We start from the raw sequence: 24,531 nt of genomic DNA, 5'->3' as shown, positions 1-24,531 counted from the left end.
AAAGCGGAAGTCCTATTTGAAAACGTCAATACAGTCATTATTAATTGATGCATTTATTTTAAAGTTCCCATTCAGAATAACCGAAGGTTTCATTCATAAAAACTATTGACCATTAAAATATGTTCCGCTCTATGGAAACAAATACACGTGTATACCTTGTTAAGTTGTCAACCATGCTTTTATCGGGTGGAATTGTTACATAAACGCTTCGCTGAAATCAAATAAAGTTAAATTTGATTGTTGACAGCTGCGAATGCGACATATGTACAATAGTGAGCAGTGTTCTCGAAAAACAGGGCTTAATGCATGTGCGTGTAGTGTCGCAGGGACGACCCTTTCCGTATAGACTAGCTTTTGGTTTTGGAAATACTTCTTAAAAACGAAAAATTATTACAAGAAAAAAGAATTGACCGTGGTTAGTCTGTTCGGAATTATATTACCAGTTCCATTCATAGGAAACGGTTCCTTGTTTGTAACATCAAATACCTAAAATTGCGAACACATAATACATTGCGAAAACAGAGTAGTTAATAGTACATGGAAGAACGATGGAATGTATAGAAAATATTAATCGTCATGCAAAAATATGTTTCTTACTTTTAGTGGAGAAGCAAAAATAACGTTTATATTAGCTATAACTTGTTTCAACTTTGAAGACGATCTTTTTTAATTTGCTGACTTCGTTTTCAAATGTCGCCATTTATGATTTTTTATAAAATATAATACTCGACTCGAAAAATGCTTTTTGTGCGGCACTTCAATTTATTTAAGAAGAATTCGTATAGAAACACTGTTTTAATGATAAAGAAGATAATTTAAGTGCACTTGTTAAACCGATCTACACTAAACATATTGGATCTTACAACTTCGTAACCAGCGACCGCAACTGGTATTGTTCGTAGTTTGCAGAATTCGTTCAACACGGATGTTTTCAAGGACTACCATAGAAGCCATAGAAGGAGGGCTCGCTGGGTAAATTTCAACATATTCTCAACAGGCAGGGTTGTAGAGTACTTTCGACTTGTATAGGTCCAATACGTCATAAAGTACATTTGAGGATCGCTCTGTGAAAGCGGCGTTTAATGCACGTCCGTAAAGTTTTATCCTTGATTTGAATGTGCAGTCTGCACATCAGTGACGAAAGTTCTAAATTTATAGAATTAAAATGAAGTATCTATTTGGCGAAAATCCAGTTAAGACAGAAATTAATTCCCCTGATTAGCCTGTGCGCACCGTCCAGGCTAATCAGGGACGACTCTTAACGCACACGCATATAGCCCCATTTTCACTGAGCGCGGGCGGCGGCTCAAATGCATGAGTGAATTCCATGTTGCATTTGTGTGAATATCTTCTATCGCAGCTTTATATTTTTCACAACTCATATTTTAGCAATTTTTTCGAATATGATCTCGAACCGGACATTCAACTTTAAAGTTCGTATTAGATGGTTACAAGAACAATAAACATGATATAACTGGGGGAGATCAACACAATGATTGTTTGGATTCTTATCAAATACCTGCGAGCGCTATCGTTGTGTTTCGTGAAGGAAGAATTATTCTTATTTGTGATACGTAAAGGCAAAGTTGTTGTACTTTGTAACATTAACAGACAAACCTTTTCTACTTTGTGCACGGTTAAATGTATTGTAGCTTTTCAAGTGCTAGATTAAGACAATGTTGCTCTACGGTGCGCTTCGTATAGGCTGTATTGTTACTTTGTGCTACGTAAATGCACATGTTCCACGTAACGGCATCTTTTGAGTCTCGTTCTGGGAAAACATGGCTTAATGCATGTGCGTAAAGTGTCGTCCCAGATTAGCATGTGCATCCCGCACAGCTTATCAGGGACGAAAATGTTCCGTTTTCATGGGATTTTACGTTTAAGTGAAGTATTTTCAAAACGATAATACATTTGAGGCGAATAGTTGCGTCACTGATTAGACTGTGCGGACTTCACAGTCTAATCTGGGAAGACACTTTGCCCGCATGCACGAAGTCCAGTTTATCCAGAGCGCCTCGCAGCTTGGTGGCAATTCTGCTCTACGTTCGTCCACTCAACCTTATAATATACAACGTTCGAGCCACGTTGTGCAACGTAGTTACATACACAAATATATGTACAAAAATAGTCAAACATGATACACCTTCATTGCTGAGGTTATCAGAAAGTTGAGTGGGCGTTCACACACCAAATATGCAGTATCATTTCTTACTGCTATATTTGATTATTGATAATGTTATTGAATTCGTTTTGACGATGTACTCTAGTATTTTTTCTTTTTTGTACTGTTTTTGATATACAATACCACAGTGTATTTATAGAGCGAATTCTATGATTCTCAAGTGAAGTGTTACGCGTCAACCAGGCGCTTTACAATGAGCCGAATGAAACGTGATATACAACTTATTATGATATTATTTTAAATGCGTCTTCATTTTATTGGTTGTGAAAACTGAAGTGAACCTTCAATAACCGACATTGTTCAAATGATAACTGAAATTGGATATTTAAAGAAAAATCAATAATGATACCAACAACTCAATTGGAAGGGGAGTGGGGGGAGGGGTAAAGGCGTCACCATATTGCCAACTGTACGCCTGTTAACATTGCTTGTCCTGTGAACTACTTCTACATATGAGTCTCGCTCTGGAAAAACGGAGCTTAACGCACGTGCAGTCCTCATATAACATCGCAGGCTTCACATCCATAGGGAGTGACTGTCCGGTTAGAACAAGCACGGCGGTTAGTACACGCGCTTCTGTCCGAGGGGTTCAATCCAATTTCCCAGATGCTGGTGAGTTTGGTTAGTGATAACCATACCGGACAGGTCGGGATTCCTTCGGGTACTCCGGCTTATCCCCATCAACATTGAACATCTTTCGGTAAAACTATAAAGCTGGGCATGGATTGCAGCTGTCATTCAATAAGCGTTTCAACGCGAGTCTAATAATTTGAATTAAAAGGAGCGCTGGGACTCATTCCGCGTTCAGACATAATGCAGCACAAGGGTGGGGGGAAGGACCTCATTGACTTTGAAACACACACACACACACACATTCAAAGGGAATACAGGTGTGTGCCATAATGTTTAACCCATTTATGCCGAACGTCTAGAAAAAAGGCCTTGGCAAACAGCGTAGACCCAGATAAGACGCCGCATTTTGCGGCGTCTCATCAGGTTCTGCACTGTTTGCTTAAAGGAATTTCTGTAAAAAATATTCTAAATATAGAAATTAATGTACCAGACATCCCTCATTTTGGAAATAAATTAAGCCAATTTAGAAGGATGGGAGAGTCCCCTAGGCATAAATGGGTTAAGTATATCAACCTCAAGATGGCCGACCGGCAAATATCTGAAATTCGTTAAATTTTAATTCGACGAACAATAATGCTATTGAAAATACGCGCATGATTCAGCAGAATACAGTTATTATCGAAATGATTTAAGCAGACCTTACTGTCTATACAGTAGCTTTAAACAGGGATATAAACAAGTGATTGTGGCATTCATTACGATTTTATGTACAAAGAAGAGTCGTATAAGAGCGTGTAAAACGCTTCAAATATTAAAATTGATAAATAGACTACCATTGACAGTTATTTACAATTTCCCACTGTAATGAACCTGGTCGAAAAACCCAGTTTATACCGGAAGTTAATTTTGTTGTTTCTCCGTCGCGATTGTAGGCGTTTTTTAAGTTTTAACTGACCACGTCAAGAACTGCGTGTTGCGGCAAATATATGTAGACATAAATAAAATAGTATTTAAATCATTCAAGCAAGCAAGCAGGCAATCGGTCAGTCAGTCGGTCGGTCAGTCAGTCCGTCCGTCCGTACGTTTATCAATGTTTTCATATATTTAAAGAAATTGCTTCACATGCTACTGTAGTCTGAAGAAAAGCACACCATATGCGTGAATGATTTTGTTCGTCTTATATAAAAATGTTTACTCCTGATGAAGAGCTTTGACCGAAACGTTGAGTAAAGTGATATATAAAAATTATGTTTAAATGTTAAGTGGCTACACTTGCTTCATATTGTGTTACGAATCCGTGTCAACTATGTCCGATATCCTGTTCTTTTGGAACATGCAATTATTTGAAAGAACCCATAGCACAAGTGCGTACACTTTCGTAATTAATGACACTTGGTACCTACACATATACTAAATAACCCTGCCATGCATAACTTTGGTTTGCCGAAGACATGCTTACAATTTACACAAAAAGCTTTTTTTCTACAATTCACACGTAAAGCCAACAGCCTGAACTGCATCAAATTAATACCCAACGGTGCACATGTTAGCACAGCCATAATGGTAGATCTAAATTTAAGATATACCGTTATTGTATCGCGATATAATTCTGCGGTATATTCGATGTTTTTAAAGGACTTAACTATTGAGTGTTCCAAAGGTCAATTGTTGCGATTATTATATGCCTGAATATATTAAGATAAAATAGTAATTAATTGTACCCGATGACCCATCTATAATTGAGTATTACACTAGTGTATCTGCTTACTATTTCTATACGAGATACGCCAGTAATGTCTACGACTATGGCCATGTTGAACCACTATTCTTTCAATGGCGAACTTGGCGGAGTATTGCGAGAAATAATTATTTATATTTGTCTTAATTAAGGGCAGATAATACAAATCCCAAAATCAAAAGCTGATTTAAATGTAGAGACAAACAGATGTATGTACCAAACGTCGCTGGAGTAAACGTCATAAAAGAATAATACCAAAATCATTTATTAAGCCACTGCCTGAATGAAGCACGGTCATACTTTTAGGTTAAATAATGAATTACGAAGTTCTGTTTATTTTTATCCTCGTTAAATATAAGTGAAATCATCTGTCGTTTCATGTAACCCATGCAGTCCGCACAGTCTTATCAGGGACGACACTTTCCACCTAGACAGTCGTTTAGGAGGTCTTTATTTAAACAAAGATTCCATACCAGCGGAAAATCGGGCTTTATTCATATGCATAAAATATCGTTACAGATAAGCCTGTGCAGTCTGCATAGGCTTATCATAGACCACACTTCCTGGCTTTATGGTCATGTTCGTTTAAAGGAAGTATCTGCTTAGCGAAAAGATATCTTGTTCCGGCGAACAATATCGTCCCTGAATAGCCTTTGTGGATTGCACATGCTATTCTGGGACGGCAATGTTCGCTCATGCATTAAGCCCCGTTTACCCAGAGCGCGGTTATATAGTTTAGCCTTCATTTCAGCTGTGTCCGACATTGAGGTACACAATAAGTAGTATTGCAGACGATCAAACCAATACTAAAAACACGTACAGAGACTGATTTAAAGGGGCCTTTTCACGCTTTGGTAAATTGACAAAATGAAAAAAAATGTTTCAGATTCGCAAATGTTTGTCGTAGTTATGATATTTGTTATGAAACAGTAATACTGAACATTTACCATGCTCTAAAATATCCATTATGTGCATTCTCTGATTATTTAAAAACCAGAAAATTATAAGCGTTGCAACGCGAAACGATTGAATAATTTGGTGAGTTCTGTTTTTGTCGTTATATTTTGTGATACTACGAGGATTGCTTATATATAGTATAGAATACATCATAGGCACAGGTGGCCGAGTAGTCTAAGTGGAAGACTATTTACTCCAAGGCCGTAGGTGTCAGTGGTTCGAGCCCCGTTCAGGTTTTTTGTCTCTTTCTTTAATGTTATTGTTGGTTATTTACTGGATATTTTTATATCTAATGTTTACATTTATCAATATAAAGCATTTAATGACAAACTTCAATTGATTCCAAAATCTGAAAAAGCCCCTTTAAAGCTTTTGAAAACAGCAAAATAAAAACAGAAGACCGTATGCCTGCACATTAGCATGCTATGTTAGTCGATCGACCTTTTAATTCCATTATTTCCTTTGTATAGAATTTTGGTTTTGATACCGTTAAATTAATGATTTTTATTTAATTTTGATTCCGTCTTTATGTCCTCACATTTCGCATTTAAATCCCGCCTCCTCCATCTGGATAATGTAGGGTCTGTGTTCAACCATTTACGAGCCTCGTTATGGCAATACTGACCTTAATGCATATGCGTTAAGTGTCGTCCCTTATAAGAGTGTGCTAATCCGACACGACACTTTCCGCTTGTATGGAAGCTTTTGTTTAAAGGAGGTCTCTTATAAACGAAAATCCAGTCTAGGCGGAAATCGGCCTGCACAGGCTAATTGGGGACCGCACTTTACGGATATGCATAAAGCCCGGAAATCCCACAACGAGTCATATCTGTGAAAAAAATGGCGATTCCCTTAAAAATATTTGTATGTGCAGATTTTTGCTATGCTACCAGATGTATGTGTTTGTAGATTGCTTACCTAATCTAATAGTTATAACATAATAACAACATACTTGCATGATTTATAAACACAAGGTGATCTGGGATTGGCTTGACAGACCAGCACATTAGTCAAGACTCAGCGATAACCTGTTAATAAAGTCCGACATACAACTCGAGATTGGCCTAAAATGTAATTCTTATTGACGCCCTTTTCCCACATGACATTCTATATAACCGGTATACCATGTCATAGAAAAAGAACAGTTTTAAGATAGAAACACAGAGACGCTGAATTTTGTGAAAGCTATTGTATCCACTATAGTTTATATTGCAATAAATAGTGATCAATTAACATGTAGGTTTATTATTCAACGATGATAATGCAAATACGAGATAAATATAAAAGAGTTGTGAATCATGTTGGGAGAATACAGTTCTAATCGAATAATATTATATTGTAAATTGATATGATAAATTCTTATTGGGTATTATTGTCATGATAGAGCACATAAAAGTCTCATAAGCCATCACGAACTGGCCTATTACCTTCGGCGATAACCCAGGCAGCCGTGGTAAACTGGACCTACCCGGTGTGTTCAAAATTAGAATTGTCCCCTGACACGTCCTAGAAAAAGGTCCACACACGTGAAGAGGCAGACGGCCTATAAGTGTACAATAAAATACACATTATCATTGTTACGAATGTCATTTGCAACTACTAGAAACGTTCTTCTACTAATTCTTTTACATTTCTGCCAATCTGTTAGTGTTTTTCTCTAAAGAATCGACCGTTCCTTTAAATTGTGTTGACCATGACAACACGCTTTTTGTTGTTATTTTTCATAAACGTATTGTTTAAATAAAAAAAGGTACAATTGATTATTTACTTGAATTGGAATATATCAATATTTTAGTTCTTTAGCTAGTGAATATTTGCGAGAATGACATACTTAGTTCGCGTTCTGTGAAACCTGTGCTTTATGCATTTGCATGAAGTGTTGTCTCGCATTGGCCTTTGTTGTCCGCATGTGGTTTTTTCTCACCAGATAGGTTAATTTTAATGTTATTAAATAATATAAATAATGTAATTAAATGTTAACTTGGTCAATATTTTTCCACAAATAAAACTCATGGAATATTTTTAAATAAGCCAATATAATAAAAAAAAACATAAGTAATATTTAGTTTTATAAAATTGCTACGCAATACCTCAGATACATAAGTTTATAGTAGGTAATTTAGATACCTGTATATGCATTGTTAATATATGCAATAATGCCGAATCCGTGTTCATAAATTGTAAAATCTGTGATCATGTCTGCTCAAATAAAGGTAACATTATATAGAGGATATTTGTTGGATCCGGTGGATTATCGATTTTAATTCACGAGTGATCATAGAAAATAATATTTTCACGAGTGGCGCAGCCACGAGTGAAAATATATGTTTTCTATGATCACGAGTGAATTAAAGTCGATAATCCACCGAATCAAACAAATTTTCTTTTTATTTAATGCATTTTTCACAGTTTATATACATTGTTCAAGAGTTTAACTAACGAATTTTGCTGGGATAATGACGTCATTTCGTTAAAAAAATGACGTCATTTCACAGTAAACAATGAAAATTATCGATAATTCTCACTGATAATTTTCACTGTTTGAAACAGTGAAATTATCAGTTTTAATTCACTGATATTTCTCTATAAACCACCGGAAAGCATTAAATAAAAGTATCTCACCATTTTTTTATCATTATAGGAGATTTAATAAAATTGCCAAATACGTTTGTTTGGTTTGTGGTTTTTAAGCAGAGCTATTTATTGTGAAAATAGCGACATAAACAATGCAATATACAATGACATTAAATTCAATCATATTATATTGTGAACAAACATATAAACCCATTAAAACATTTAAAATGTTTACTTGCAATTAATAAATTAGTTTTGCATGACCACTTTTAATTTTTCTGAAATTCTAATGCCGACCTTTTCGAAACCGGTTAATACCGATAATAGAGCCATTTGTTTCAAAGTCGCAAATCTGGGGCTGTTTTAAACTTATGTCTTATAGCATTGCGCTTTACTTTAAATATTTACATTTAATAATTATTTTGCGTATATAGAATGCAAACAATAAAGCGTTCAATGTTCCATTGAACTTTGAGAGAGAAGGTAAACAAATATTGCATCAAGATGCGTGTTTATGTATCAATATAAGCATTCAGCTACAGTGTACGCACTTAAGGCCGGTTATGTTAAATGCTTCCTCAGGCATTACCGAGCCCGATTTCAGGGTATGACTAGTACTAAGTGTCCTTTTGAAAAGATCATGTCAACCGAATATATATGGGCCGTGCTCTGTGAAAAGAGTGTTTAAACAGTGTACGCACTTAAGGCCGGTTATGTTAAATGCTTCCTCAGACATTACCGAGCCCGTTTTCAGGGTAGGAGTAGTACTAAGTGTTCTTTTGAAAAGATCATGTCAACCAAATATATATGGGCCGTGCTCCGTGAAAAGAGGGTTTAAACAAGGTACGCACTTAAGGCCGGTTATGTTAAATGCTTTCTCAGACATTACCGAGCCCGTTTTCAGGGTAGGACTAGTACTAAGTGCCCTTTTGAAAAGATCATGTCAGCCGAATATATATGGCCCGTGCTCTGTGAAAAGAGGGTTTAAACAAGGTACGCACTTAAGGCCGGTTATGTTAAATGCTTTCTCAGACATTACCGAGTCCGTTTTAAGGGTAGGACTAGTACTAAGTGCCCTTTTGAAAAGATCATGTCAGCCGAATATATATGGCCCGTGCTCTGTGAAAAGAGGGTTTAAACAAGGTACGCACTTAAGGCCGGTTATGTTAAATGCTTTCTCAGACATAACCGAGCCCGATTTCAGGGTAGGACTAGTACTAAGTGTCCTTTTGAAAAGATCATGTCAACCAAATATATATGGGCCGTGCTCCGTGAAAAGAGGGTTTAAACAGTGTACGCACTTAAGGCCGGTTATGTTAAATGCTTCCTCAGACATTACCAAGCCCGTTTTAAGGGTAGGACTAGTACTAAGTGTCTTTTTGAAAAGATCATGTCAACCGAATATATATGGGCCGTGCTCCGTGAAAAGAGGGTTTAAACGGTGTACGCACTTAAGACCGGTTATGTTAAATGCTTCCACAGACATTACCAAGCCCGTTTTAAGGGTAGGACTAGTACTAAGTGTCTTTTTGAAAAGATCATGTCAACCGAATATATATGGGCCGTGCTCTGTGAAAAGAGGGTTTAATGCATGTGCGTAAATTGTCGTCCCTGATAAGCCTGTGTGCAGTCCGACACTTTCCGCTTTAATGATACTTTGGGGACCATAAAGTGCTCATTAGGTTTTCAAGAGATCTATATACTAACACGGAAGGCTGCAATTTTAGAATATAAATTCATTTTGATGGAGCATTGCATATTTTACATGTCTTCGCCGTTAAAATATGCTTAAACATGCGTTTCCGCGATGTAAGTTATATATAAATAAGTTAGTATCGGAACTGGAATTCGAATATAAAATATACTCAGTCATAAAAGAGGCCACAGACTTCTAAAAGGCTCGGACGTTTATTTCTTGAAAATAATTTAAATATCCGCTTTTATGGGATTTATCGTTTGAAGAAATTATCTTCTAAACGAAAATCCACATTATGCAGATAGTGTCGTTCCAGATGAGAATGTGCGGACTACCGCAATACGCACGTGCATTTAGCTCCCTTTTCAAAGAGCGAGGCTCCATGTTATATAGCGAAGAAAAATAGTGTGCACATTTCAGAATACCAACATTATGAAATTAAAGTCTTTAACGCAATATACTAACATGAAAGGCTATATGTAGGGTATTTAAATCAATGGCTTGATTCGGAATAAACTTAAAACAACATATTCAACCTTGAATAAATTAAGTGTGTGCGGAAAGCCCCATTTTCCCAGAGCGAGGCTCATATTTATTTTAATATTTGCAATTGGAATACCTCCGGCTGATGTAAGATTTCATTAATAGCAAACGAAATACGATCATTGTTTTCGCCCACGAGTTGAACGATTGAAAATTGAAGATCGTTGAATATTCGCCAGAGTTCTGTCAGGTAACACACAAATAGAGTGGGCTACCCAGAAATAAATGAACCTTGTTCTGTGAAAACTGAGCTTAATGCATGTGCGTAAATTGTCATCCCAGATTAGCCTGTGCAGTCCGCACCGGCTAATCATGGACGAAACTTTCCGACTAAACTTGATTTTCGGTAAGTTTCTTGAAACTGAAAATACCATAAAAGTAGACAGTTTCGTCACTGATTAGCCCGTGCAGACTGCACAGGCTAGTTTTCTCAGAACACGGCTAAAATGTAATTGTTCTTGAGAGGGCCTCACATTTCAGGAGCTGAATTAAACTAAGAGACTGATGTATTGGCTTCACTTATTATTAGAGGAAAGATATATACCACTCACGATTGAAATTAATACTGGACATATTTCCATGCTATTTGTTTATAATTTATCATTTCAAGTTGTTAGGACAAGATGATTGTCTCGTTTTCATTTGAGCCTCGCTTTGGGAAAACGGGGCGTAATGCATGTGCGTAAAGTATTGTCCCATTTAAGCCTGCTCAGTCTACACAGGCTTATCAGGTACGACACTTTCCGCCTTAACTTGGTTTTCACTAAATCTAATTATTATAGTTTGCCATATGGTATTTGTCTTATAGTTCACCATTAAGCTTACATTATAGTTTAAATTATAGTTTACTTTTGATAACCGAACCATGTGAACGTATATAAATATATCAATATGTATTCATTATTTAATTATGCTTTACGAAATTGTTTTAGTTGAGCCACTTTCTGGTAAAAGTGGTCTGAATGCATGTGCGTGATGTGTCGTCCGAGAGTAGCCTGTGTAGCCCTAACTGGCAAATCACGGAGGATACTTTGCGCAGTCCGTTTATATGAAACGTTTTCGAACATCAATTTAAGGCGGAAAGTGTCAGCCCTGATTAGCCAATGCGGACTACAAAGGCTTATCTGGAACGACACTTTACGCGCATTCATTTAGCCCAGTTTTCCCAAAACGAGACTCATTAATCGCACTGCAGAGCGTGAAGGCAATTCTATAACGTGTACCACTCCGTACACGTATGTTGTGGTATAACGTAGTATTTATCAGATACGTCATGTTACGGCCACGATTTGCAGCGTTGAAAAAAAAAATAATCACGTCCATTGTAGTATAAAAAGGTATCCGACATTTGCAGTGGGCATTGAACAAACACAAATTCAATGTCATTTGTTATGACATTGTCATTTGATTTATTTATTTTCGGTACAACTGTTCTCAATAACGAACCACACAGTGTATTTATAGGGCGAATTATGCGAGTCTCAGGTGAAGTGTTACGTCTCAGTCTGACATTGTTTGCAATGAGGCGAATGGCACTTGATAAATAGCGAAACACTGGATAATATTTTAATTGCGTCTTTTCTTCATTCATTGTGAAAGCTGAAGTGAATCTTTCAATAACTGTACTGTTCAAAGGAGAAAAAACAATTTACCTAAAAAACATCTCTAATGATACGTACCACTCCATATGAAGGGGTACAAAGAAGTCATCGTGTTACCTACTGTAAGTCTGTAAGCATTTGGGCCTCGCACTGGGAAAACGGGATTAAATGCATGTGTGTACAGTGTCGTCCTTGATCTGGGACAAAACTTTCCTACAACACAAGAATATTGTTTAGAATAGACCTCCTTTAAAATAAAACTACCATCAAATCGGAAAGTGTCGTCCCTGTTTAGCCTGTGCGAATTGCACTTGCTAACTAATCCGGGATGAAAGTATACGCAAATGCATTAAACCCCTTAAACCATTTCTTTACGCGTTGACTGTTTCTATGCAAAACAAAATATTCGCATGCACATTCTCACGATTTTATTACAAAAGGAATAGAGGTGCATCGCATTTTGGCTGAGACAATTAAAATTGTCCGAATGCGGCCCTTTTGGTTAACCGTTCGTTTAGTTTACAAAAAGCAAACATTTGAGGCTTCATATTTCAAGGGAGCGGCTAACCTGTTAGTACGCAGCATACGTCTCACCAAGGCGACCCGGGTTCAAATCTCGTTCCCGGAGACATAGAAGTGTGGTTGGTGGTCACCATACCAAACAGTGGGGTTTCATCCGGGTACTCCGGCTCCACTCCCCCATGATACAACACCGCAACAAAAATTGAAAATTATTCATGCACAAATAAAGAAATGCAAATTAAGACAATACTTCAAGATGCGTTCCAACATTCGTGAGCCTTGTAAGTTATTTAAGTATTATGAGTGCTTGGGCACACTCCGGGTTAAGACATATTGCATTCTTAGGCGCAGAAGAACCTCATAAACTTTGAAATACAATCACAAGCGCATTTAAAGTGAGTACAAATGCGTGTCATAATTGTTGTGTTAACCAGACTCAAGATTGCCTGCCGGCAGAGATTTAAGATTTGTATAAAAAAAATCCATAAAAAACTACTACAATTGAAATTACGCTCATGACTCGATGAAATACAGTAATTATCGAAATTATTTAAGATGATCTATCGGTATTTAGGTTTACACATGGGTATAAAACATGCGCTTGTGACATGCAATTTCATTTTATTTACAAAGTAGACTCGTTCAAGCGCACATAAAACACTTCAAAACACTTCAAGTGGATCAATAGATGACAGTTGACTGTGATTTACAATTTTCCACTGTTATGAACCTGAATTATACAGGAAGTTGATTTCTTTGTTTTGCTTTCGCGATTTTAAAGTTTGTTTTAACTGATCCTGTCAAGCAATGCGTTTTGCGACAAATAAATGTAAAGACATTTATCAAACAATCAATCGGTCGGTTGGTCGGTCAACCAACAAATTGATACTTATACATGTGTATTTACAGAAATTGTGGATTTTTTTTCCGTTAAAATAAGTTTCTTCTAAACGAAAATAAAGTCCAGGTGGAAATTGTGCGGCGCATTAATTTTGTTACAACTCGACAACTCATGCATGTCTTAAAAGCTGTTGTAAAACAGGGGATCAATTAAGAATATAGGAAACTTTTTAAATAGACGGTTGTATTGGCGTTACATATTATAAACATCAATCACAGATCTTAAAATTCTTGAAATTCTAATAGGATACTCGCTGATCTTTTTTAGGATAAAAAGCCTCGTTCTGAGAAAATTGGTCTTAAAGTATGTTAGTCCGAAAATTGGTCTTAAAGTATGTGCGTAAAGCGGGCCCACGGGCTTATCAGGGACGACACTTTTCGCTTAGATGGCGATTTTCGTTTGAAGGAGGTCTCTTCTCATCGAAAATACAGTTTAGGCGGAAAGCCTCGTCCCTTAAAATGTAACCCTGTGAGGAGTGCACAGGCTAATCTAGAACGACACTTTATAAGCATGCATTAAGATCCGTTTTCATTTCAATATTATTTAAATACTGATTATTTTATCGTGATGTAAGTTATTTAATGATAAAAATGGAGAGATAGGATAAATACAGGGGATTTGCGGTACACGTCGGAATAAAGTACAGTTTTAATTATGAATTAATTATTATTCTTGTTGTGAATGTAACTAACACTTGGCTTGAATATTTGGAATGAAAACTGCGTCTTACTCAAATATTGACATAACGTATATTTTCATGGCGAAAAAAAAATCAATTCATAATAAGCCATGTAAGGGCACATATGATGCGATTTCGCAAAGTGCACTTTTATCTACGAATACTATTGTGCTCTTTGAATATACGGGGGTATGCAACTAACAATTGAAAAAAAAACAACACAAAAAACCTAGCTTTCTTTCAATTTAATTATTAAAAAACGTAAATTGTCATAATTATTTTCAAATCAGGATACTCGCCCAATATCTTTTTTTAAAGATATCTTTTGTTTGTAATAATGTCTTTCTGTGTACGCATGCTTTATTAATTGTATGATAAAAACATACAATCAATAAATTGTTAAAAAATATGTTCACTTCTAAAACATTTGTCGGAAGCATGTATTTAACATGATTTAAAGTGATTATTTAACAACTATTTGAAAATTAATCTCCATTTGTTATCGTTACAAAGTAAACCATTGTTGTAAGTTTGCATTGCATGCATTTTGAAAATATGCGCAATTTTCCGACGGCCAAGCCGATTAAAAACACTGATCATTTACAAAAAATATGTTGATTAACCCGTTTGACAGATCTTTGAACAGAGTGTTTTGAACCAATAACGACTGTCTTGTACAGATTCCCTTTCACAATAGCAGTTCTCCATTCTCAACGGCGAAATCATACAAATTAAACCGCGATGCACCATTGAGGGACATAACATCCAGGTTATTGGATTCAGATTGAGTTATAAGTTACCTCCCATCTTGTGCACTGAATCTTGTGAACTGCACATATACCATATAGCCCATATAACAACGTATGAAGTTGGCAGTTGTTCTCTTTATGGTTTTAATAATGATCCGGTCATGAAATATCAAATTGACTGGCTATTTTGGGCAATTAGTAGATCTGATTAATTGGTCAAAATTAAGTTTTTGTTTCCACTTCATCTCAAACTAAACAAAAATTGCTTAGTAGGTCGGCACAAGTATTTTTATTTATTTGTTTAATGTACACACATTATTTCCCACTGTAATACGTTTGTTTAATGTACGGTTGGTTTAACATACGTTTAATTTTCTTATTTTTGTTTCTTAATAAACCACATAAACATTCTTCTGTATAAAAATTACGTTAAATTCGAGTCGCGCTCTGTGAAAAGGGGGTTTAATCCATGTGCGTAAAGTATCGTCCCAGATAAGCCTTTGCAGTTCTCACAGGTTAATCAGGGACGACACTTTCAGCTTTTAAGAAAGTTTGTGTTCAACGAAAGTCTCTTCTTAGCGAAAATCCAGTTTAGGGTGAAAGTGTCGTGCATGATTAGCCTGTGCGGACTGTACAGACTAATCTGGGACGACACTTTACGCACATGCATTAAACCCTCTTTAAACAGAGGGAGGCTAATATATGTTATACGAATCATATGCATACAGTTTATGGGAAATTCCACAAGCGTTTTATAAATAGAACTCGGGCTATGTATAGTTTTGTTTTCAGAAAACCCAGTGTGGTGCAATCAAATGCAGTCAGTATGCAAATGAATTTTCTCACAACCTTGCGAATATGTTAATGGTTAGACATTATTATTTGTCAAAATTTAATATTTAACATTTTAGAATATAAAAATACGTGCTATATTTACACTTATAGTGTGTTAATTTATGCGCCCGGTGTTTGTTAATTAAAGCGGGTATATACGATTTTTCATATGTGTTTAATTGTAATGTATTGATAAAATATGTTACAAAACACAAAATAGGCAAGAAAAATTATACATTAAAGCCGAATTTCATAAAATGCAGCAAAGACAAATTAGCGCCCCGAGCCGATAGTGACGTACATATGTTCCTACAATAACCGAAGCATTCGTCTTAGTATTATAAACCGTTAAACTACGAGGGGTGTTCCAGAAGTTTGTGGATTTTCGCTATAACTTTTTAGTTTGCTAGTAAAAGTCAATGAAATTTACATATTATACAAACCAATTATCACGGACTTTATATATAAGCAAAAAATGCATTAATTCCATAAAGCGCGTTTGAAACGCGTTGCCATAGAGACCTCAGTAACGACATGCGGCGCACGCGTGTATTTTATTATAAGTATGAGCGTTACGCGAATTTAAATTTGGTTTAAATGTCGTTGATAAACAGAATTTACGGCAAATTTCACGTTACAGCGCCTAAGTCCTCCTTACAGCCCGGATTTGGCCCCTATGGACTTTCGCGTTTTCCCGGAAGTTAAATCACAGTTGCGCGGTATTCGCTTTGCAAGTAAACAGGAACTTACAGTTGCAGCAAAGCGAATCGTGTCGTCTTTTGACGCTGACTGGTATAGAGACACTTTTGACAAGTGGATTTCCCGACATATAAAGTGCATTCGCGTTGGAGGTGATTATGTGGAAAAGATTTGACAGTTGTTAACTTCATAACGTCATTGACGTTGAACAGAAACGTTACACGTGCGTCGGTGTGCGCATTGTGCACATGTTTAAATCTCTGATATATAATTATTTATTGTTTAATGTATTTCCATGATATTTGGAGAGTAGATTTGGAAAGGACGAAATATTCTTAACATGCTATTTGTTTGTCCATTTATGTTACCAAATGAAAGTTATAGCGAAAATCCACTAACTTCTGGAACACCCCTCGTAAGTTTAGATGCACATCGTACATGTATGGTATACATGCTGGCGAATTCGGCTGTACAGCCGTTTTCAATTTCAGAATTAAAGGGGCCTTTTCACAGATTTTGGCATTTTTTTAACATATTCATTAAATGCTTTATATTGATAAATGTAAACATTGGATCATAAAAGCTCCAGTAAAAAATCAAGAAAAAAAATAAAAAAAGGAAAAGAACATTGCCCGGAGCAGGTTTCGAACCAGTGACCCCTGGAGTCCTGCCAGAGTCCTGAAGTAAAAACGATTTAGCATACTGAGCTATTCCGCCGAGTACACATGTATGACGTATTTTATACATTATATAAGCAATCTTCGTAGTTTCACAAAATTTAACGACAAAAACAGAACTCTCCAAATTATTCAATCGTTTCGCGTTGCAACGCTTTATATTTTTTAGGCTTTAAAATCGTCAAAAGATGCATATAATGGCTATATTAGAGCATGGTTTATGTTCAGTATTACTGTTTCCTCACAAATATCATAACTAAAACGAAAACTTACGAATCTGAAACAACTTTTTTCAATTTTGTCAATTTACCAAAGCGTGAAAAGATCCCTTTAAATATCTGGCTTATTTCGCATTTTTCGACACATGTTCTTCTTAACTTTTATTTTAATTTATATTGAAATATAAATATAATAAGTTTTTTACACAGTTTATATAAATTCATAAATATTTGACTAAATCGTATATACCCGCTTTAAGCTGATAGACATGTAGTTCATTGAGTTTGCTTTTACAACCGCCTGGTCTAAAAGCGGAATGGTTGATTATGAAACGATCGGTAATCTAATTGTAAAGAATATACGATTTGTCGTTTCTAATACATCTTTTGAAATATAATTATCTGCTTATTATTTTAAATAGTAACTTGTTTACTTCATCCTATAACTTTGTTCATTCAATAAATATATGATATACGGTATAGCGTGGGATGCTATTTTCTCTCACACATCTAACGACGATTATAATCATCTATAAAGAAGGGAAATTAATCGATCACAATCGACTGTCAATGGTTTACTATGATTAAAAAAAAAATGAAATCACGTTCCAGTCCATTACGCTTCATGTCAATTTTAAATAATGACACGTTTTTACGACAACAATATCGCGTAACCTTACTGGTATGCTTGGTACGTATTACTACCAATAACTATTAATAACTGTTGTTATGTAATCATCATACAAAATTATTTTCCGAAAACCTAAAACGTAATTTTCAAACATCTATAAATATATTTGGATATTTAGTATAAAGGTGATATTAACGACACCGGTCCGAGCTGAGTTCAAACTAACAGTCGATAGGTTGCCGAGCTCCATTCTTCCATAGTTCAAGCCTTCAGCAAAAGATGACTTGTGATTGGGATGTTATAAATGTAATGTGCTCATATGATTTTAAATATAAAAGTGCAGTGTAATTACTTTCCAAATGTGTCTGTAAGACATATATTTAATATGGCACTTCATCAGTACTTGTACATACATATCAAGTTACACAAATACCGGCAATTGAGGTATAATAACTTTCCCCTTGACGTAAACAAAATTCAATTTTGGCATGCTTTTAAAAGGCTCGTGTGTCGAATGTATTTTTCGTTTATGTTAATTATAAATCTCTGTACGAAGATTCATAAGCGGTCTGACGTACATTTTATGATACCGGGTATTCAACTTTTACTGGTCCACATTAAGGAAATTCTAGAAGCTTTATATTTTTATCCCACATAAAAAGCCCTACGGAAAGCACAGATGAAAACCCTTTATCCCTCGTCAAGTATGTATTACGCATTATTCGTTCAATTGTATTTCCGTTATGTGGGATCCTATGTTAAATTTAGATTATAAATCGAAGATATGAATGGGAGTTTACGCTTTTTCTCATGGTAAATTTGATCGAGAATGCAAAACAAACAAACTACCGAACACCACAAAACTATTTAAAAACGTACGCGCTCATTAATTATGATCCTGTTTTAATAGTAGTTGATAAGAACAAGCATTTCTCTCCTGATAAGAGTTTCTGGGCTTTTATTGTTTGCTTTATTTAATCGAAATACTTACATTTACCGGTACACACATTTTACCCTCTGTAAAACAAATAAATATGTTTCTTAATGTATACCTATAAATTACAAATGCGACTGTTTATACCTTTATTTTTTCACAAAGTAAAGTACAGAACATGTCTACTTTGCACGCTGTCACCTACTTTACACCATTTATTGGACGATTGCATCATTAAGCGCAGGAAGTCCATTTTCATAATACTTGTTTGCAATTAAACTTAAGTATGACCTCTTTTGTACAAAACAAGAACAACTTCGCATATGAACGAGTTCAGTGCAATGTAGGGGATATTGAGCATATGGAAGCATGGTGGCTGTTTTATTATACCTACTGCTCCAACTTTTAATTGTATAAGATAACTATACATTACAGACAGCTGTCGTACAACGGGTAATATTCGCTTTCTAACCGACCGCTACTTGGGAGTTGAGGAACACGCCTGTCAATGTTGATGTCATTTGATTTGATATATATATATATATATATATATATATATATATATATATATATGATAATTGAATAAGCGTTTTATGTAAACAAAATAGTGGGCGGAGCGATCGCTTATTTGGCGACTGGTCAATTGTTGAAAGGTCGAGCCACATGGGTTGTAGCATGTCATTATATAGGCACACTAGTCTGTTTGAGTACCGTTAATATCTATAATAATAATCTTTTGAGCAGACTTTCAATGATGATAACACACTATATGAACATTTAGCACTGTATGGATAAATAACGGTACGGTCATGATGCATTAGAAATGTAATCCCCTTCGACAAAACTGTTAAAGTCAGTTATTTATCAATATATTGATTTTTATTAGTGGCTGATTTGTAATTGTAGGTGGATATAATTATAGAGTCATGCACGTTAAGGGGGTGACGAGGTTTTTTTCAACTCTCTTCTAGATCGATAATTTTAATGGTGTGTTTCCTGTTCATCATTCAAATAATGCTATGTTTTATCTCAACAACTTTTAAAAACAAAAACTTTAATCACACCCTTCTTTAGCGCGTGTTATTGTTTTGCCTGTTTTAAATTTAACTGGGATAGGAATCAAAAATAAAAGCTTGTTATAAAGTCTTCTTATTATTAATTTTATTTCAACGCTGCTCAAACAGCGGTAAACGTATACATTCGACAATCATGACAAGCATATCACATGTCACGCCAATGAACTACCTATTGCAGAATCTTCATGGGACTCGTAAATATGGTATGAAAACGTTGTAGATCTCTATCACCTGTCTACATGAAATCCATTTGATAAGTATATAACTAAGCCTCGCTCTTAGAAAACAGGGTTTAATACATGCGCTTAAAGTGTCGTGCCAGATTAGGCTGTGCAGTCCGCACAGGCTAAAGCGGGATGATACTTTCCGATGTTAATGTATTTTAAGTGAAAAGGAAGTCTCTTCTTAGCGAAATAAAAAGTTAAGGCGGACAGTGTCGTCCCTGATTAGCCTGTTCGGACTGCACAGGCGGATCCGGGAAGACACTTTACGCACATGCATTAAACCCCATTTTCCAAAAACGGGGGCTCAAATGTTTTCGGCGAGTTTCTTAAATTAAGAATACATGAGGTAATTTGCGTCAAAAATTATTTCTATATGTATAACAATTTAGACACAAGAACCAAAAAAAAAAACAGTTTTCAAATTTTATAATTTCATTTCCAATAAAACAATCATAAATAAATCAGTCTAACAATATTTAACAGTAACACTGTTATCAAATTATGTACATACAACCTGGTGTTGACAATACCTCTTATCCATGTCATCTGATAGCTCATTAAAATAATCGACGTATCATCAACATGACTGGCATTCTATTCGCTCACACAAATATGAGATTGATTTATCGCACAGGCCTTTCATGACTCATTCTTTATGAACACATTTTATATGCATGAGTGCATGATTTCCCTACCAATGTATCAACTCAATAGCCATAGTCATATTACCCTTGAAACTATTACCCGCCTGGTTAATGCTCTCCGCCTGGTTAATGCTCTCGGTTTCCCTGTGCAAATAACCAAATAGCTTTGCAATATTGTCATAGATCACGATAGTAACACATATTATATGCATGCATACCTGATTGCCTAACTAATCTACCAACTCAATATCCTTAGTCAGATTTCCCTTGGGACTATTATCTAACGCTCTCCGTGTCACCATGGAACATAACAAAATAGCTTAACATTATTGTCAAAGTCCACGAAATAAGGATAACGTTTTGCAGATGACTCCAGCTAAATGAATTTAACACTATTGTGAAGTCGCATTTTTCAAACCATTACAATTTTCAAACTACATTTATGTTGATAAATATTTATAAAATGCTTTCAATCAATTGCACAAAAATATTCTACACATTGTATGATACAAATGTTCAAACCATACATATACCGGTGTTATTGCATAAATTAAATGAAAGGTTTTTGCCATTACATGGGTTTCAAAGTATTTGTAACACGATGCACACGTTCATACGATTTTGCTCAGCCTGCGACACACTTAACAGACAACTTATATTGATACTGTTCATTATCCATACAAATTGACACGATCAAGCTTGATCTACATCGATGCAATGCCGCATGTTGCGCTTATTCTATGCATGTTGTTCAATTGCTTTGAAGCCGTGACATCTTATGATATGGACACACTGCAAAATGTTAAACTCGACCAGTCGAAGGGTGCTTCTTCACTAACCGCCGCTATGCTTTGCTGGGCGTGCTGGAACCGTCATGGTTGTGGATGTTGGGTAATACCCCTGTTGTGTTGTTGTGCAACTGGGTCGATGTGTTGGTTGTTTCACTTCAGTCTCGGTCTTTGATTGACAGTATGTGTTTTCAAGATTTAACATCTCGACCTTTCTCGCACTCACTGGCTCAACATCAAGTAACTTTGCCTCAGTCAGTTCAAGAGCCTTAGATGCGATGAAGCAGTCTGCGTTTGGAGGTCCAGCGTTCCATGTCTGAACAATCTCTTGTGGTTTGGTGAAACTGGTTCCGCAGCGGAATACATTCATCATAAACACGTGACGGAGGCTCCTTAGTGAGGATTTGATGTTACTTGGCAAGTAACCAATCTCCTTCATTTCGGGACTTATGTCCGCGAGAAACAACTCCTGGTTGTCGTGGCAAATCTTTTTGACGATATTTTGCAATGTTCCATGGTCAATTGGCATCTCACCTCCGATCAGCAACGGCTTCTGCGACATCCATGCAAGTCTCTGGGCAAATATAATTATGCTCTCTGCAAGGGTTGTCTTTTCAGGCAGTCTGCATTCCGTAAACAGTGTGTACTTCCATGAAATCATTGAGAACTCCCGCACCACTCGATTTTCTTCGAGGGCATAAACCTCAACGCCTGGACAGACCATCTGGCCGAGGTCCAGCCCTGGCAATGGCCCAATGGCGTTAATGTTCACCTCAGGTTGTTTCATCGACATACGTTTGTGGTTGTATAGTAGAACCGTGCCGTCAGCTGATGGCACAAGGAACTGCTGGTAGCCGACAACTGCATTCAGCCCGATGGCTTTGTCGTCGCCTGGTAGGAAGCAAATGTCTGGGTTGGAGCTCTGAAACACAGAAAGTTAAGGTATCTACAGTTACCTGTTGGAAAAATGTCATATTGGAGGTACAATAATGAAATAATAATACTTTTACAAAAGTTTTATTTGAAAAATGGGCTAATCACAGAATCAATCACAGGTTTCTAAAAATCATATAATAAAATGCTCCTCATAACATATTCTTATCTCAGTTTATCAATATTGGTATGGCGTTTATTTTATATCAATTCACGTGATAATCTTTTAACAATAACGTTTATTCTATAAGATACAAATTTAGTTTTATTTGCATACACGTTTCAATTATATTAGCACAAAACAGTTTTCTATCTTAAAGTGCATGGTTAATCTATATCTCTCGAAATATGCAACCAAAACACTATTCCGAAAGAACTTATAATACAGTTTCCGAAACGTCCCGCACTCCCATAACTCTTCTAAATTGTGGCGTGTTCTGAGAAAACTGGGCAAAATGCTTATGCGTAAATTGTCATCCCAGATTAGCCTGTGCAGTCCGCACAGGCAGGGGGGACAATTTACGCTTTTATAAATTTTTCGTTTAAATGATGTCTCTTCTTAGCGAAAATGCAGTTTTTGCGGAAAGTGTCGTCCCGGATTAGCCTGTGCAGACTGCACAGGCTAATCTGAGATGACACTATACGCACAAGCATTTTGCCCTGTTTTCTAAGAACACGACACAATTGGGAATAACGTCGTGCGAGTGCACGATACTACCGTGCTTATTCCCCCTGTATTTATAGAAAATTGCTTGATTGGTAACGTGACCCTAGTGGTATAAAATAAAAACTATGAAATTCCGCTTAAGTAGCTAGATGAATTTCTAAAACTTTAAATCATATACAACACATAATCGTAGGAGCTTAACACAATAAAATGGCTTTCTACTACACCTTTGAACCCCTTAAAATGATAAACGTTATTTATTCTCGGAAAACATCCATTTTATATGTATACAAAAATTATGTTCGCTTGAAATATATACTTTACTAACTTCATTTTTATTGTTTTCGTCTTCAATTCTTACCTGAAGAATCCTTTCCAGATAAGGTGTCCTCTGTCTTCCATTCAGAGACTCGAATCCCCGTCTGGCAGAGTTTAAACTCACAATCGACAAGTTGTCTCGACCCATATTTATTTCTCGTGCTTTATCTGCAAAGAAAATATATTTATAAAAAGCGTTCACAATTATTATAATGGTATGTCTTTCTTTCTTTCCTTCTTCATTTATTTTAACAATAACGATTGAAGTTTTCAATAGAAATGAATACAATAAATAGAACACGTTTTCAATGGAATAACAAAGAACAACTTTAAACAAAAATGCGTTTAATACTTACTAGTTTATCCAACGTTTATCAAAACGTATATTCCCTTTTTAGATAGTACTATTCTTTTTATACACAATCAAACAAGTTATGATTCTGTTTTATTACACAACGTTCAAGCGCTGATTTGGAAGTTGACTGCTACGTCCTGTGAATCACTGCCTTTTATAGTTCACCGATCAGAACGTTCGCGAAACGACATTTTTTCAGAAAAATACGTCACTAAAACTCCAACAAAAAGTACAAAATGGAAACCCCGCTTCAAGTTTGTGTTTCTGCATTATTTCATTGGTCGCTGTATTGTTTGCATTAATGCCGATATCCAAAAACCCAAATAGTTTCAAAAATGAAAATTGTGTTTAAAAATAGACTGGTTAAACCGATTGGGAAACCAACATACGTGCGTAAATGAATTTACCTGCCGCGAGTATGTTGGTTTCCCAATCGGTTTAACCAGGCTAGTTTACTAAAAATCGTTTTAAAGCGATCCAACAAAGTAGTTGAACCTTGAGTTTTTAGTAATAGCAAAATCATTGAACGCATGAATGATTACGTTGAATCCTTCACCTATTATTAATTCGTTCGATCCGATTGTGGTTGATTGAATTAATGACTTATCACCATTACTACATGTGTTTGAAACGCGGAATACTACAAGCATATACTTGTTTTCTCTAGATACAATAATAATAATAAAAAACAAATACAAGTAAGACACAATTCTTAAAAGCTATATCAGTGTAAATTGGATGACAGGTTGGTTACTCCCCTTGTGTTATAATTAGATTCGGTAAAACCCTAGGTGTTGAACCTGATTCATGACACA

The 24,531-nt window shown here is 35.9% G+C and overlaps 1 protein-coding gene and 1 long non-coding RNA gene across 2 annotated transcripts; both read right to left on the bottom strand.

Moving 5' to 3' along the window:
- Positions 1–6,729: 6,729 nt before the first annotated feature.
- On the bottom strand, positions 6,730–13,303 carry LOC127863574 (uncharacterized). Its single transcript, XR_008041097.1, has 3 exons — positions 12,436–13,303; positions 11,946–12,080; positions 6,730–6,996 (listed from the first exon to the last, which is right to left on the bottom strand). It is a non-coding gene; the product is annotated as an uncharacterized LOC127863574 (long non-coding RNA).
- Positions 13,304–20,422: 7,119 nt separating this feature from the next.
- LOC127863568 (uncharacterized) lies at positions 20,423–23,928 on the bottom strand. Its single transcript, XM_052403130.1, has 3 exons — positions 23,718–23,928; positions 23,405–23,529; positions 20,423–22,365 (listed from the first exon to the last, which is right to left on the bottom strand). The coding sequence occupies exons 2-3, from the start codon at positions 23,507–23,509 to the stop codon at positions 21,490–21,492; spliced, it is 981 nt and encodes a 326-aa protein (XP_052259090.1). The 5' UTR covers positions 23,510–23,529; positions 23,718–23,928; the 3' UTR covers positions 20,423–21,489.
- Between the last annotated feature and the right edge of the window lie 603 nt (positions 23,929–24,531).

This window comes from Dreissena polymorpha, unplaced genomic scaffold (assembly GCF_020536995.1).
Source record: "Dreissena polymorpha isolate Duluth1 unplaced genomic scaffold, UMN_Dpol_1.0 chrUn016, whole genome shotgun sequence".
In the NCBI taxonomy this organism is placed as follows: Eukaryota; Metazoa; Mollusca; class Bivalvia; order Myida; family Dreissenidae; genus Dreissena; species Dreissena polymorpha.
The sequence above is the reverse complement of the archived record's forward strand: the minus strand, read 5'-3'. Positions and strand labels throughout refer to the sequence as shown.